Raw genomic sequence first — 17,087 nt, 5'->3', positions numbered from 1 at the left:
CAAATGAGAACAGTCAATGGGAAGACGGCAGAGTATGGTACAATATCTGCAACCCAGGAGTCTGGCAGTTACATGAGTTGGCATGGGATTTGTCCAGTTCAGTTACATAAAAACCTTAAAACTCTGCCGCCATTGGTACAATGTATGCTCTGTGTAAACGTTTACATAGACAGAATTAGCTCTGCTAGGTACACAACCAACCTAGTGATAGCAATTGCTGAGATGGGGCTGAGTAGTCACAGGAGATACATCTGTGGCTTTGTACATTTTGTTCAAAAATATATTTCACAACACTATTAGCTTTTCATGATAATGTTTGTCTTGGCGTATTTCATTAAGAGTACTTACCCCATCATTTCAAAATGTATGTAATACCAAGAGACGGCCAACAAGGCTAAATTTCTTCTATCCTTTTGTAGCAGCTATGTGAACATTTGCAAAGAATCCAATACAAGGCATATCTCATACCTATAAAAAGGTGAAGTTAAATCTAAGGAGTTGTAGAGTAGGGTGGGTCATTTCAGGGAGGTGAAAGGCAGGTTGTGATAGAATTTGGGACTGTGCCCACATGGCTCCTTCCTCCAGTGTTAGGAAACAGATGGGTCAGGAGAAACTGACAGGCTGGCACTCTGGTGTTAACCTTGTTTCAAACGTAGAAGTCGTCAATGGGTGTCTTAAACATACCAGGAGACTAAAATGATTCCTGAGTACCTGTCCCCACCACTGACTCAGACTGAGAGGCCCACTTCAGTTAAAGCATTGTGAGTCACAGCTGAGGCCACTTATCTCTTATTCCTTAATTCATGTTTCTCTAAAAGGCCTTCAAATGAGATACAATACTTTGTTTCAGGTGTTCCTAAGTTCTAGGCTGCTGGCTATTTCTCTGCTAACATGGGGGGACTTGAGTTAGATCCTTGTTGCTTAGATTCTCCTTATACAGGGGGTTCTTGGACACTGCATAAATGAAATGAAACAAATCATTATATTCCAATGGTCTTTTATGGGGATAAAGGAGTATAGACAGCTAAGATATCAGCAAAGAAAAGGGAGAGGTGGACTTCCTCTAGGAACCCAACAGAAGAAATGAGTATAATGCTGGCAGTTATGAGGTGTACTCAATGAAAAGGAAAGTAGTTCACTTGAAAAAGACGGAAGTAAAAGCAGACACACAAAATGGCAAGGTGTACAGTTTCCTTTCCAATGATCTAAGACATAAATCCAAACACCATTTCTGTGGATTATTATTTTTAATACAGTTAGATGTTCATGCTGTGGTGGTAACAACTTTCCATTTGTAAGACTACTTCCCCAGTGACTCTTCACAAAGGCTCAATCAAGTAGGACACACGTTTACAATAACACATTTAACATACACAGTTTTAAAGAAATGTGGAAAAGGACCAATTTGTAGTATTATACAGAAATACCTGTGTGTGGGTTAACAATCATTTCCACTCCAAAGTATTTGTATTATTCAACACTATCTCCAGAAGCGATGGCAGTTTCTGGTGTCCCTTGGATCAGTGTCCACTTTAACATGTAACAACTGAACATTCACATGAATGGAGAGATGAGGAACTAACTCAGACATTTAAAATGAATTCTTAAAAAAACCCTTCTCTTTCCACTTGAGTTAATCCTGTGAAAACAAACGCCTTCCCTCTGTATGACCACTCAGGAATTCAGCTGTTTTACATTAAGTGATACATTTGACAACCATTAAACAAATTGAGTGTAGCCATCCAATCCTAGTACTTAAAGTTAAGGAAATGCACAATGAGGTAGAAAGAAGCCAGGTGACTTGTTTCTACAATGGGAAGTGCTGGTCTTAAAACATACTCAAAGAGAAACAATATAAAACTATTTAGGAAAAAAAAAAGTACAGACACTTATCTGTAGTTGATAGAACCACGTTCATTTTAAACATCTGGTGTGAAGGAATCCTTTCTAATGAGCGAATATTGGGAATATATTTATAGGATGATTAAAATGTAATTTTGGAAGAAACCAAGAAATTAACACTTTTCATACACTAAGATACTAATCTTTAGTATACATTTTCTTTTTGATCCCAAAACAGCCTGTTATTTCCATGTTTGGTTATTCCATGACCTAGAAAGCTTCATTTATTTATTCATAAATAAAAAGTGCCACTTTTATAACCACACAGCTTTGTTCCAATATTGTTTGAAATTCGTTAGATTTTGGTTTTTCAAAATGCATTTATCTAGTGAAGAAAAATGGGCAGAAGGAAACTTCACCCAAATTATGTAGCAGTGTTAAGCAAATTCAGTTTCTGGGCCAAAATTTAAATTATTTGTGTCTTCAAACTTTCCTTTGTAACCTTTCTTATCTCAATGTAATTTTACATTTGGCCAAAGAAAGCTATTTTCTCTTGGCAGACAAAACCATGCTTCTGAAGAAACGCTGATTTAGGTCTGTGGAATCTGGTTCCTTCTGAGAGCACACTACCAGATAATTAAAAACTGTCAATTAAGAATTAAGTTACAGCGCTTAGTGTAATATGTTTTAAAAAACCAACTACACAATCTTACGATCTTAAATATGAGGGAATAAATAGATTTTGACTTTAAAAAACAAAACAAAACAAACACTTGGTGGAACACAGAGAATGAGTCCAAGGGATCACAAAACTTTCCCAGGAGGCAGGAGGCAGGGTGCAAATGTCCCCCCAAGAACCCTGGACAGAGAAAGAAGTGAAATGACTATAGCCAACAGCTGAATGTTAGTTTAAAAGAGCTCTCAGAAAATCAGCTCTTTCCAACACCAATTTTATTACCTTTTAAAAAGACTAACACCAAGTTTCTTTCACTTTTAAAGGACATAGAATTATCACACACTATCCTTCTAGACTTCAAATTAATTCTAATCCAATCAAAATTTAAAGCTGCGCACATTTACAAGCAAGGAATCCTACTGTATATGACACATATTTTTGGAATGTGCATCTTCTTAGCCCACAAACTGACAATGCATCTAATTACTCTTACATCTCGTCATCTGTGTTTTAACGAAGTCCTTGGTTCTCCCACTTAAGCAAACACATGAAGTCTCAGAACACTTCATGAACCCTGAAGTGATTCTCTATGGAGGGAGTTTCCTTCGCAAAATGAATTTGGCTAGTCACCTGCATACCCAAATCCCCAAGTATCTGAACAAATTTCTTGTGCTCCTTTCCAATCCAGGATCTCATTGGATCATGTACTTGATAAGGTGTTACATGAGTGTGAACAGTAATCCCTGTTTGAGCAAACTCTTTCAAGACTTCTGGATACGTGACCCAAGTATTGCTTCCTCCAGAATGACCACCGTCCAGCCAGTACATCGTTCTTATACTTTTGATGAAAGTGTCTAAGTTCTTGTCTTTCTTGGCTTCCTTCAACTCAAACAGCAACTGATTCAAAACAACACAGCCTTTACTGAATCCCACCAAAGTAAACGATGCAGCATTCAATGAGAGCTGAGCAGAACTCCCGGCAGACTCCTCCAGGTTTTCACAGGTCCTCTCTTTTTCCTCCTGGCCACCATTACTAGTAGTAGAAGAATTAGACTCACAGTTAGATGCTTTACAATCCTTATTGCAAACACTCCTGTTCTTGGACAGAAAACCGTTCTGAGTTAAGCTAAAAGCATTAACTAATAACATATACAAGTGCTTAAAGGCTCCAAAGTCCGGGGTGTGTTCTGGTGCACCAAACATGTTGCTCTTCACAAAATTGTCATAGCAGCTGAATTTGTGCAAATGCATCCGGGAACACTTTATTACCCAAATGTAACTATTGGGAAAACGGTGGGCTAAAATGGTGGCAATGTTTTCTAGACTCCAATTTTCCCATTGATAATTCTCAGGATGACGAGTCATAATTTCATGGTAATTCTGAAAAGAAAGAAGAAATAAGCATTAAAAGTGTATTTACCTATAAAAAGCTTTACAGTATTATTGAGGAAGTTTTGATGACCTATAGTTAATATACTCGAAATAAAACCTAAAACCTGTTATCACTTTCTGGCTCTAAGATTTTGAATGAAACATTTCACTCAGCCTAAACATCATTAAGAGACAGGGTAATAAAATATACTTACACTAAGTATTAAGAATTTCTGAATAAAACAATTAGAAAAATAAATTTTAGTTTCACAAATTATTTATAATTTTTATTTGGTACACATGTAAAGAAGTTCCCTAATTCTACTGAAAATATACATATAAATTTGATTCACTCCAGGTCATAATGTAAAAATAGTTCCTTCTCACTGAGCTGCTGTCCCACACATCTGTAATGAAATCTACACAGGCATGTGGATTCTGCTAGCAACCTGACTGCTCTGCCTGACTTCACGTTTTTGCTACAGAGCTGGAGCATCTTCACAGAAAATCTTAGTGCACATCTGTACCTACATTCTAAAATTCCTAGAGGTGCGAAAACTAGAAAATCTAAATAATCACAATTTAAAACTGGTGATAGAGACTATAAAATTGTCTTCCATGGTTTTCTTTTTAATTTGTTCAATTTCACAGGCATGGGATAGCTCAAATTTAGATGTATTAAAATTAGGATGACATTGAAATTTTGTTCATTTACTTATTACTATTTAGATTTTTGCTCGTCTATCCATACTGTTTGCCTTTGTACATAGAATTTATTTGTTTAGATGCATGCTATATAAATTAATAATATATATATATTTTTTTTTCATGGTAAAGACTGCTTTATTGGTGGCAGTTAGTACACATCAATAAATATTGATCCCCAAAGAAGAGCTCAGTTACTCATCAGATTCCTGGTCCATTGAGCGCTGAATGAAACTGAACCATGTGAAGACTGGGATGATGAAGTCAGTTCTGCTTCTTGGGAAATGCAGCCATAACTAACATATAGATGGCATACGCTGTTCCACCAACTGTCAGACCCATTGTGAGTCTGTAGAGGAGGGCATCAGATGCTCCGCCCTTCAGATGCACTGGGATTCCATTATCCTCCTGAAACAGCTTTTGTTTCTCTGGAACTTTGTTTTCAAAATGCCTTCGTGAAGTAGTGCTGATGGTCCTCTGGGCAATCTGACGGAGGGCCAGCAGATTCCGCAACATCTTGGCTCAGTTGCTGCCCACCAACCGCGACTACTGAACCATATTTTTGTTTTGACCATATAATATATATGTATTTTACTTTTATTTTTATTAATGGTGATATTTGTTCTCCTGTCTCAGCTCCCTGAGTACTAGGAGGCTGGAGGTAAAAAGGTAAGAGACTTTCACTTTGAAACTTTTCACAGTTTGAGTACTGAGTGATATGTACATTTTTCCTATTTTATAATAAATAGACTACTACAAAAATTTATGTACAAAGTTATAAAGAAAAATATCCTAAGTTCACCAGTATTAGAAATAATTAAAATTTACGTGGCTAGCAGTTCAGAGTTATTTAATACACATACACATATGTAATTACATATATAAGAAAATATTCTTTCCTTCTCTACTAAGCAACCATTAGCTGAGATATAATTTTCCCTTAAAAATATGCTAAAAGGGGGCTGGAGAAATGCCTTAGCGGTAAAGAGCACTGCCTGCTCTTCCAGAGGACCTGGGTTCAATTCCTAGCACCCACATGGCAGCTCACAACTATATGTAACTCCAGTTCCATGGGACCCTTGCTGTGGGATGGTCTGTATGTCAAATCTGTTGCTCTGATTGGTCAATAAATAAAACACTGACTGGCCAGTGGCCAGGCAGGAAGTATAGGCGGGACTAACAGAGAGGAGAACTGAGAGAACAGGAAGGTGGGAGGAGACACTGCCAGCCACCACCAAGACAAGCAGCATGTAAAGATGCAGGTAAGCCACGAGCCACGTGGCAAGGTAATAGATTTATAGAAATGGGTTAATTTAAGATATAAGAACAGTTAGCAAGAAGCCTGCCACGGCCATACAGTTTATAAGTAATATAAGCGTCTGAGTGATTATTTTATACGTGGGTTGTGGGACTGTGGGGCTTGGTGGGACCTGGAGAGAAGCTCTCCAGCAACAGACCCTCATACAAACATACACACAGGCAAAACACCAATGCACATAAAATAAAAATAAATCAATAAAAAATATGCTAAAAGGCATGACTATCAATACAGATTTGCCTAATTGTTTTTAGACATCAGTAAAATACCACTGGACATAACAGTAAAACCTGCACTAGAAATATACAAGAATGAAAAAAAAAAGAAAAAGAAATATACAAGAATGCTCTGTTTTCCACACTCTTACTTAGCCTCAATGCTAATGGTTAATTTTTAAGATTCCTAAGATTAAGCAATGCTCTTGATTTAATTTGCATATTTGACTTCAAATTAAGTTAAACATTTTTCTGTCTGCTGGCAATTTTATTTTTTATTTTTGTTAACTATGTTTGTGTCCTTAGATAATTTTCTCATTAAAATGTTTAACTCCCTAATAGGTTTATTTCATTAATAATTTGTTATGTGTGTATATTAGTAGCTTGTTATGCATGTTTTAAATATATTCCGAGAGGCTCTTAGGTTGACTTTTTATGGATTTTGCCATTACCTTCTGCACACCCAGGGTTAGTATACAAAACTGTCACAGCATAAGCAGCTTGGATCTGGAAGGGTTTATCTGTTACTTTGTGTTATTGTTTTTAAACATCATTTTTTTTGTGGGCGCCCGCATATGTGTGGGTCAGAGGACAGCCTGCAGGAAGGGTTCTCTTCTTCTACCACGTGAGTCTTGGGGACTGAACTCAGGTTGTCCAGTGTGACCACAAGCCCCTGTACCCACTAAGCCATCTTGCTGGCTGGTTTTTATTTTATTTCTTTGAGACAAGGTCTCATGTAGTCTAGGCTGGCCTTGAACTCATTCTGTAGCTAAGGATGACACTGAGCTGCTTTTCCTGCCCGCTCCCCCACTTAATTCATTTTTATAAGCTAGCTGTGGTAGCACGTGCCTGTAATCTTAGCACTTAGGAGGCTGAGCCCAAGAGGATCCAGAATCCAAGATCAGTCCATCCATCGAGAAGTAATACATAATAGTAAATGATAAATAAATAAGCAAGCTTATTATCCTAGTGAGCCCCAAAGTCCTGAAACTATCCAATAACTACATTAATTATTTAATGAACCCAAGTGAAGCAGATTTTATGAGTCTCATTTAGGCCGGACCTCACAGAAAGTGCTTTAATTTAAACATCCTTCCCCCCATTAGCCCCAGGTTACATGATCGAAAAGGGAGAAAAGGTTAACCCTGGGGAACTGAGTAGCAAAATGAGAACTGGGGTTGTTATGGCTACATCAAAGCCCAGACCCAAGAACCATGGGTAAGAGCTTCCACACCCTGAGATGAGGACCAGACACCCCCTAGTCAAACTGATTCTGCACCAGGCTGTTAACTATAATTAAGCTACCGAATGGAGTTTTCACCTTACTGGGGATATAATGCACTTACTATGCTTGCAGGAAGTAAGGAGTAGAGGCCGTGCTTCTACTCATCCCCACCGAGGCAGAGGCCTAGGAGTGCTCAGCCCTGTTAGATGCTTGCCGACCTGCAGAAACCTGGTGGTCCGTCTCACATTACACTGAAGTGGGATCCAGAGAATCTTTTCAGAAAAGTTCATGTTTGCAAGAGTTTAGAAACATTCATGGTACGGGATATATTGTGTACCCTAATAAACTTTGCCTGAAGATCAGAGAACAGAACAAGCCACTAGATTAAACGTAGAAGCCAGGCAGTGGTGGCACACGCCATTAATCCTAGCACTTGAGAGGCAGAGATCCATTGGGATCTCTGTGAGTTCAAAGCCACCCTGGACTACATGAGATTGATTCAGTCTGGGAGAGAAACAGAGCCAGGCAGTGGTGGCACACACCTTTATTCCCAGCACTTGAGGTCTCATGCCTTTGCAGGATTTGAAGCAGATGGACTAGCCTCTGAACCAGCTGAGGAGAACGAGCGCTGCACTGAGGAAAAGCTACACTTCTCTGGAATGCACCAAGGGGACCTCTTTACAGAACATCAAGTACACAGCCCAGTTAAGCGGTGAGCAAGGGGCCAGCTGAAGGGAACTGCCTAAGAAAGTGCTCCAAGACCCAGAGAACAAGATCAAGACACACCCTCATGGACATTTATCCTTCAGGAAAGCAAGATCTGATGACGTCTGCACTCCTAGGACTTGAGGAGCTGGCTCTCACTACCGAGGAACTGAGAAGCCATATGGAGGGTTTTGAGAGGGGTGGTATAAGGAGACCGATGCTTTTAAACCACTGTTCTCCTCATTTCAGATACACAACGAGGGTGGGGGCACTTCATGTGTTATTAGAGATGAGGTACGACATCGATCTACAGGATGACTTCAGATTTCTAGATTGAGTGACTAAGTAGGTATTTTCATTAACTTGAATGAGGAAGACTGCTTAGGAGTGAACAGATGTTCAGTTTTAGGTGGCTACTAAATATCCAAAGGAAGTAACTGGCATGCAATTGGAGAATCCATAAACATCCGGCTTATGTCTAGACTAAATAAACGCCAAGGGCTGTCAGGGCATAAGCAATAGGTGAAGCCACAAGATGGAAAGAGGTCACTGGAAGAGAGAAGAAAAAGTCCAAGAACGGAGCACTAGAGTACCCAAAGGTGAGAAGGGGTGGTACCCACTGAGTTATTCCAGTATTTAACCTTGACTGATGCCCTGTGAACTACTACTACCCCATTTTATAACTGAGGTACTTCAATAGCGAGCTCTAACATCTTGTACAGACTTTAAGCTGGACAGCACAGGATGGGGTGTTAAATCTAGGCAGTTTGGTCTTGCAGCCTTGTGGTGTGCTTCCTTCCATCTCTTTTCCAGAAGGCCCAGGACTCTGTAAAACTCCACACTCCTCACCAATGACCAGTCCGTCGCTGTCCAAAGAGCTAACGGAACGGATGATGGTGATTCAGACTGTATACAGTACTTTAGGCCCCATCCGAAGACAGGTGGACGTTCTGTCTGGCACACTTAACCAGAAAGTACTCAGCCGCCATGACCACCACCACCGCTGGAATGCATGATGTGGCGGGTCGCAAACCTCTGGAAGTGTCAGAAACAACATGTTTGTTTTCCATTCTGAATACAAAGGCACCGACTAGGTAGATTTTCTTAAATCTAAATCCGAGTTTGTTTTTTTTTTTTCTCCAGTTTCCTTTAGCGGTCAACTAGTCAACTGATTGGTTTGAGAGCAAGAGAAGATTCTGAGTACCACTGTGATCTTTAATTTCAAGTACCAAGTTCAAAACAATCATAGTTTCCTAGCCTGAGGAAAACACCTAGCTATATCCTAACTTGCATGGCTACCCTAGCGCTAACAGAACTCACTGGGATGGCTGATTTCCTATGGAATGCTGTCCAACGTGGTACACACAAGTCCTCTGTGGTGACTCAACACTTGGGAGATACAACTAGTGAGACCGAGAACCCTGACTCTTCATTTTCACCAATTCAGATACCCTCACGTGGCTAATGTAGTCATTACACAATGCAGTACGTCGTCTGTCCGCAGCTGTAAAACCGGCAACACGAGTACACAGATGTGCTGAACTCAAACGGTCCTCACCGTCACGAGCACTGGTGGCAATCACATTCTTCCACTACCGTGTTTGAGGGTTACGGGAAAGGTCAACACTTTAGCAATGGGTGTGTTTTAGTCAGTCAGCGTTTTCTCAACACTGTCCTGTGCCCAGCACACACACACACACACACACACACACACACACACACACACACACACACACACACACACACACACTCTCGTCTGAGACAAGGCTGGAGCTGTGGACCCATCCCGGGTCGCGCCTCTCCTCGCACCCCGCGGCACCTGGATTGACAGTTGCCCTGGGAGACCGCGGTCCTTCCCAGCCCCTCCCCACCCCCTACCCCGGGGGAGAACCCGCGTGGGCGTGTCGGGGAGGCCGGGCCCGCGTTACCTGCACATCCCCGGGGAAGTAGAGGACGTGGTGCCGCGGCTGCTCCGGGGCGGCTTCCTCCCCGTCCCCGGCCGCCAGCAGGAGCAGTTCGTTGCAGCGCTGCGGGTCGGAGCCTGGCACGGTGGAGCGCTGCAAGCGGTGGCCGTCCGCCGGCGAGCCCCGCGCACCGCCGCCGCCGCCGCCGCCGCCGCCCGGGTTCATGGCTCGGGCCTGCGGGCCGGACGCGGGGTCTCCGGAAGCGAGCAGCGGCCGCAGGAGCAGCAGCACCAGTGCCGGGGACCGCGGCCGCCCGAACACCCTCATCGGTGGGGAGCGGGGGGGGGGGGGGAGGTCGAGCCGCCAGGGCCGCGCACCCGGGCGGCGAGGGCGGGGCCTCCGCAGCCCCAACGGCCCCCGGCTCGCCGCTGACGTCAGCGCGCCGCGTGCGTCGGGAGGGAGGGGTGAGCGCGGGGGCGTGGCCCGCGGAAGGACGTTTGCGGTTCGCGGACTCGGTCCTGGCCGGGAAGTTCGAACCGAGATCTGCAGAGCTTCGAGTCTGGAGCCGGCGGCAGTTTGGGCTCATGCGCAGTAGCCGCCGCTCAGGGTCGCTGTGCAAGCGACTCCTGTTTGAAAGTGGTGGTGGTAGGTTCATCTTCCTCACGGTGAGGTTTAGCTGGTGAGTGAAGGGAATCTCCTTCATCCTGAAGTTCCCAAGCAGGGGATCTGTGGTTCCACATCAAGGCTTCTGCATTTCTAGTTGGTGGAGGGAGAGGAACGCCCTACTTTTTTCTCACATTTACTGTAGTGAGTGTTTACAGCCAGTAGGATTTTCTGTTTAGGATTTTGAAACCAGTTTGAAAAGTATAGAAAGCCCGGGCGGTGGTGGCACACGCCTTTAATCCCAGCACTCGGGAGGCAGAGGCAGGTGGATCTCTGTGAGTTCGAGGTCAGCCTGGTCTACAGAGTGAGTTCCAGGAAAGGCGCAAAGCTACACAGAGAAACCCTGTCTCGAAAAACTAAAAAAAAAAAAAAAAAAAAAAAAAACTTCTTATTTATAATTATGTAGGAATAGGACTGGGCCAAATTTATGCTAAAGATGGGGAAAACGAGTCTGTTATTTTATCACTGTGTGTGCGTACACACTGCAGACACGCACATGTGTTTGTTTGCCGCTGTGGACTTCTGGTGTGGCAAGTGCGATTCCTGGAAAGAAGTCGAAACTTAAATTGAAGTTTCTGCAAGAGTGATTAACTGATTAGAACTTGAGTGACTGGGGAGAAATTATCATTGGTTGAAAGCCCAGAGCCAAATTATAATTTATAATATAATATAAATTATAATCTTGAGCTGCCTTTAGCCCCTTTAATTAATAGCCTTTCCTAGCCCACCTGTGTGCCTGAATGGCCAGCATCCTGGTGAATATCAGATGAAACCTTTGGAATGTATTAACTTAGCAGGGCACTAGCTTCCCCCAGCCCAGAAGCTAAGAATTTTATCAGGTCACATCTGGGGTCTGTAGCAGAGATCTTCCACCTGATGTTTCCACCAATGTATTTGAAATGTCTTTGTTTATAGAAGATTTTCTGTCTTGGTATTGTAAAATTTCAGCTCACTTGTATTCAGTTCTCCTTGGAGGTGAGAGCAGCTTCTTGTGTCGACAGTACATTTCCCCCCCCCCCCCCTCCATCTTGTTAGTGTTTTTGTTTAGTGACTTACTGTTTGACGGCATCTCAGGGAAGCTGGAGCTCTTGGAGTAGGTAGGCTGCACTGGGCTAGCCAAGGAGCCCCGAGGATTGGCCCGCCTGCCTTTCCAGCTCTGGGACTGCACACGTGGGCTGTGGGGTTCTCTGCATTTTGTGGGTGATGGAGATCTAACTCAGGTCCTCACACTTTGGGGAAAGAAGTGGGGCACCATGCCAACTAAGTCACCTCCCAGCCCTATTCTACCCTTTACAAATTCTTGTGTTTGTAGTCAGAACACGTTAGCAAATAATAAAATAGGATTGCCTTAGTGAATTTCACTAGCCACCATTTTCTTAGTGGCTTCAGACAGGTATAATTTGCCAATCTACTTTGATATAAACTATTGGATTCCATCTGACATAAATGTAACTGAGGTGTTCTCAGTGAGAATGACCCTCATAGACTCCTATTTGAACACGTAGTCTCTATTTGGTAGAACTGTTTGGGAAGGATTATGATGTGTGGACTTGGAGGAGGTGTGTCACTGGGGGTGGGGTGAGGTTTCAGAAACCCACACCATTCTCAGTTTGTTCTCTGCTCCTTCCTTATGGATCAAGATATTAGTTCTCGGCTACAACACTAGTGTAGACGAATTTCTAAACAGTCTTATTAAATAAGAAACACAGAGCCAAATACAGACGTGAAAGCTGTAGAAATCAGTGTGATAGCCACCAACTAACCTTAGCTTACCATGTCACTGTAGCTTCCCAAGAGAACCAGCTTTTTCCTGTCTACCCTGTGCCTTTATTGCCTTGCTGTTCTGCCTTCTCATTGGCTCTTAGCCCAGCTACCTCACTTCCTCGTCACTGCCTGTATATACAGACCTCCAGGTCTCTATGGTTGGTACTGGGATTAAAGGTGTATGTCACCACACTTGGCTGTGTCCTTGAATGTAGCTAGAGTTTTTCTGCCTTGTCCACAGTCAGGACAAATCTCTGTCTACCATCAGTCCCACAGCCGCTCAGACCCAACCAAGTAAACACAGAGACTTATATTGCTTACAAACTGTATGGCCTTGGCAGGCTTCTTGCTAACTGTTCTTATAGCTTAAATTAATCCATTTCTATAAATCTATACCTTGCCACGTGACTCATGGCTTACCGGCATCTTCACATGCTGCTAGTCATGGTGACGGCTGGCAGTGACTCTTTCCCCCTTCCTGTTCTTTCTTTTTTCCTCTCTGTTAGTCCCACCTGTACTTCCTGCCTAGCCACTGGTCAATCAGTGTTTTATTTATTGACCCATCAGAGCAATTTGACATACAGACCATCCCACAGCACTTGAACACATAGACTCTGCCTGCCATGTGATCAGATTAAGGTCATGTGCCACCACCGCCTGACTTCTGTTTATGGCTGGCTATGACTTCTCATCTCCAGGCAAACTTTATTAACACACAAATAAAATATCATCACATTTCAGCACAAATAAAATATCACCACACATTGCCTGCTGCCGTGCTCCCCACCATGATGGTCATGGACTCTAACCCTCTGGAACCACGAGCTCCAAATTAAAATTAATTTCCTTTTATAAGTTGCGTTGGTCATATTTTTTTTTCTAAATCACAGCAATAGAAAAGTAACAAAGATAGAAACCAAGACAAAAATTATTCAATTCCTATTACAAAGTAGATCGATAGCTTTCTAAAAATAGCTAGTTAAGAAGAAATAGAGGTTAATTGTACAATAATGATGTAATCCCACCAAGGAAGCCAGTCTTCACTGTAGTTCTGCAAATCCCACGTTGCTCTCACTAGGCAGAGGACTGTTAAGATGCAAGTTCACAGATGGACATGCCTTGCTAATGGAGCTTTTGATTCTTACGGTTTGGTTTTCCAGGTTGACCGATGAATGAAATTGTCATGTGTCGAAGGGAACAAGACTCTGTATCTCTAAGATAATTGAGACCTTTGGGAAATACAAAAGAAGAGCCGGAGAGCAAAGACAGGAGCTGAAGTGAGCAGCACTCCAGCTGCACGGTCACGCACATTTGCACAACCTGCAGGAGGCATTTCCTGGGAAGGCAGCAGCTCTCCCTCAGTCCGTTCTTACAGGTATGGATGTTGCTTATGTGCTATGTCACAGACTTAAAGCTCCCTTCTGTGTGTCTCCCTGTTATTACTGTGCTGTCTTCTCTCATTTCCTCTGTCTTCTTCCACAAAATCAGGGATGCTACCTTCTGACTTTTCCTACAACCATCCATCTAAGTGGACTCTACATTCTTGCCTCTCAGAACTCTCTCAGAACTGGACTTTTAGTCCCAATAAGAGGTCTTCAAAGGACCAAGTTGCTATACCCAGTTGAGTGAGTTTTCCCTTTTCCTAACTACTTGTGGGCATTTTGTTGTTTGTGTTGTGCAAACTGCTACAGCCCATGTCTGGCCACTTCTCAGTTCTCAAAAGGTTTACTAGTGAGTCCCCAGAACGTTTTTTTTCTGCCACTCAATATAATAGAAGAAAGTTTAAACTTTTAGAAGGAGTCTGAGAACGACTCATAAGGCCACCAGTGAGAACATGAACCCAGATACCGACAGAAGCCATGTGTCATTATCAGTAGGAAAACTGGCTATTTCTAACACAGCAGGAAGTGGTAAAGACTGGGTGGACTGAAGGGATGTGCCACAGTTGAAAGAGGAAGTCACTCTTTGTTGTGAGGCAGCTAAGAGATGAAGGCAGTGGTCTGCCGGTGTTTCAAGTCCTTATCTGGAGAATTCAGAAACACAGATGTTTATCATTTGCTAACCTACAAACATTAAAATTTAATCAAACTTACTTTGTATCAAATCAAATATATGCACAGGTAAGATTTGGCCGGTAGGCTACAAATATTCAACTTCTCTGCTAAATGAATATGTAAGACCAGGGGATGGAAAAAGAGACAAGGTCTTTAAATGTAGCTTCCTCTAAGAGACAGAGAAGGAAAACCTGCAGAAGGTAAAGATTTCATTTAAATTGAATCCCAGTTGATATTCTACCAAATACTTAATTATTTTCAATTATTTTTTGTTTTGAATTGGTAGTGGCGGCAGTGGCGGTGTGTATATGTGTTAATAGGTGGTGATGTGTGTATACTAACAAGCCTCCATGCTGAAACCAGACCCTGAGAAGACCAGAAATTAAATGAGATATGCCACTCTAACATATAATTTTGCTCCAAACACTCTAGATGAAATAAAGATACAGAATGAGTCCATTTAGGGGTTTGAAAGCTTATTTCAGCAAGTTTTGCTAGCTAAAATGACACATTTTACACTTCGCTTTCCTATAGCATGACTTGAACACTTTTCTAAATTATAAATCATGCATATCAAGATTATATAGATGAGTACTCATAGAAACCTTCTGCATACAATGGTTAACTAACAGTATTTGCATACATTACCCATTACTCACTGTCAAAATGTAAGAAAAATATAATCAATTCAAAACAAGTTAATTGTCAACAAAATATTATCATCAGGTGAAATCCAACAATTTGTAAAGAGAGTTATGCATCATAACCAATTGGACTTCTAGCTGGGTATGATGGTATACACCTATAGTCCCAGTGCCCAAGAGGTTGAAGCAGGAGGATTATGAGTTTGAGACCAGCCTGGCTACATAGTAAGACCCTGTCTCAAGAGGACACGACAAAGAGATTGCTTCCTCAATTCCTGAGATTCAGTCTAGGAATCTAAGATTGGTTTCACATCTGAAAATCAATATTCTATGCCATATGAATATCATAAAACTAAAAATACCATAGACATCTTAATAGATACACACAAAATTATTGGCAAAATCTAGCATACTTTCATGATGTAAACCATTCAGCAAACTAGGAATAGAAGAGAATTTCCTCAACGTAATAAAAGTCCTTATGAAAAACCTACAACTAATGTAATACTTAATGGTTAAAAGATTGAATATTTTCACTCTAAGAATAGAACAAGATGAAATGCCTACTCTTGAAGCTTCTAATCAGTATCATGTTAGAAGTTTAACCAGAGCAATTAAACAAAGAAAAAGGCATCCAGATTGAAGACATAAATCTGTGCAGATGCCTTGATACTGTATATGGAAAAATCCTAAGGAACCTACTGAAAGTAATAAATGAGTTGAGCAATGTTACAAAATCAATATGTAACAATCAAGTGTTTTTCAGTTCATTGGTAATGGAAAATCCAAAAATAAAGTAATAAAAGTTTCATTTACTCTAGTAAAAATACATTTATGAGTACATTTAATGAAAGAAATATAGAATGTGCATACTAAAAGCCATAAAGCTGTTTAAAAATTAAATAAATAGAAATAAATCCAATGTCTGTGCATCAGAAGATGTTATATTGTTAAATCTGCTACTTCTTTCAAAATCGATCTGTTAATTCAGTGCTACCCACATTAAAATCCCATCTGCCTTATTTTGCTGGTCCTAAGATGCACATTAAAGGCCAGGGATTCAAAATATACATCCTTCTTGGGGAAGACAAAAAAAGTTGCAAGACTCACAATTTTCCATTTCAAAACAGTAATGCTGTGTTCGTCAAAGTGATATCTACAGTCATAATGGTGAGGGTTAGGGTAACATGTCTTCTCGGAGCCTGGTGACTCCTTACAGCCCAAGTTCCCATGAAGCTGAGATGCCTGCTGTGAAGACCCAGGATGGCAGGATGCAGTTCCTGCTGGAGTCCAGCCCTGCCTAGTCTGACAAAAAGATGCTAGCCAGAGTTATAGGCCAGCCCATCCTCTTAGGATTCCAGTCTCAAGAAAATACAGCAAAAGAGAGTGACAGACCGGTCTTTGGAGAGGGAGCTTTGGTTTTGTGCTTTCTTGACTGAGAGAACAAGCAATGGTGTTGGCTCCAGAAGTCTCTAGAAGCCACCAAGCTCTCTGGACTAATGCTCACCAAAGGAAAGTGAAAGTTACTGAGCCCAGATAGCCAACATTTTTTAAATAATATGAAATGAAAAAGAGTCAAAAGGAAAAATAGACAAACTGAATTTTAGCTAAATAAAACAACTTATTTCAAGGGATATTGATTAAATGTGAAAAAGACAATCCCCAGAATGAATGAAAATATAGTATTGGGAAATTACATACCTTATAAGAAACATATCAAAAATGCATTAGAAATTTCTGGCACTCAATAATGAAGATAAAGCAGTTTTAAAAATAAGCAAAAGTTCTGCAGAGACATCTTCGAGAAGACGGACCAATGGACGGTAGTCATGTTAGCAGGTGGCTGAACAACATTAGTCATCAGGGAAGGGTAAGTCCAAACCATCACAAGTTCCACGTTTACAAACTACATCTACTCACAAGTGTTGACAGTGCTGGGGAAAATGAGGAGGCTCCTGCATTGCTACTAAGAGTGATGCAACTGCTTTTGATGAACATTTG

At 41.6% G+C, this 17,087-nt stretch overlaps 2 protein-coding genes across 2 annotated transcripts; both read right to left on the bottom strand.

Annotated features, from left to right (window-relative positions):
* Positions 1-2,771: 2,771 nt before the first annotated feature.
* On the bottom strand, positions 2,772-10,322 carry CUNH2orf69 (chromosome unknown C2orf69 homolog). Its single transcript, XM_052749487.1, has 2 exons — positions 9,986-10,322; positions 2,772-3,898 (listed from the first exon to the last, which is right to left on the bottom strand). Exons 1-2 carry the CDS (start codon positions 10,286-10,288, stop codon positions 3,074-3,076), a joined length of 1,128 nt encoding a protein of 375 aa, XP_052605447.1. The 5' UTR covers positions 10,289-10,322; the 3' UTR covers positions 2,772-3,073.
* LOC128117534 (cytochrome c oxidase subunit 7A2, mitochondrial) lies at positions 4,708-5,152 on the bottom strand. Its single transcript, XM_052749488.1, has one exon. The coding sequence runs from the start codon at positions 5,108-5,110 to the stop codon at positions 4,859-4,861; it is 252 nt and encodes an 83-aa protein (XP_052605448.1). The 5' UTR covers positions 5,111-5,152; the 3' UTR covers positions 4,708-4,858.
* Positions 10,323-17,087: the final 6,765 nt, after the last annotated feature.

This window comes from Peromyscus californicus, unplaced genomic scaffold, assembly GCF_007827085.1.
Source record: "Peromyscus californicus insignis strain IS unplaced genomic scaffold, ASM782708v3 Scaffold_21__1_contigs__length_65335640, whole genome shotgun sequence".
In the NCBI taxonomy this organism is placed as follows: domain Eukaryota; kingdom Metazoa; phylum Chordata; class Mammalia; order Rodentia; family Cricetidae; genus Peromyscus; species Peromyscus californicus.
Note: the sequence above shows the minus strand (reverse complement) of the source record. Positions and strands in the feature narration are given on the sequence as shown.

Coding starts and splice junctions, on each gene's coding strand:
- CUNH2orf69 (XM_052749487.1), bottom strand. CDS start 10,288: ATGAGGGTGTTCGGGCGGCCGCGGTCCCCGGCACTGGTGCTGCTGCTC. Junction 3,899..9,985: donor ACTTCCCCGGGGATGTGCAG/GTAACGCGGGCC, acceptor CTTTCTTTTCAG/AATTACCATGAAATTATGAC.
- LOC128117534 (XM_052749488.1), bottom strand. CDS start 5,110: ATGTTGCGGAATCTGCTGGCCCTCCGTCAGATTGCCCAGAGGACCATC.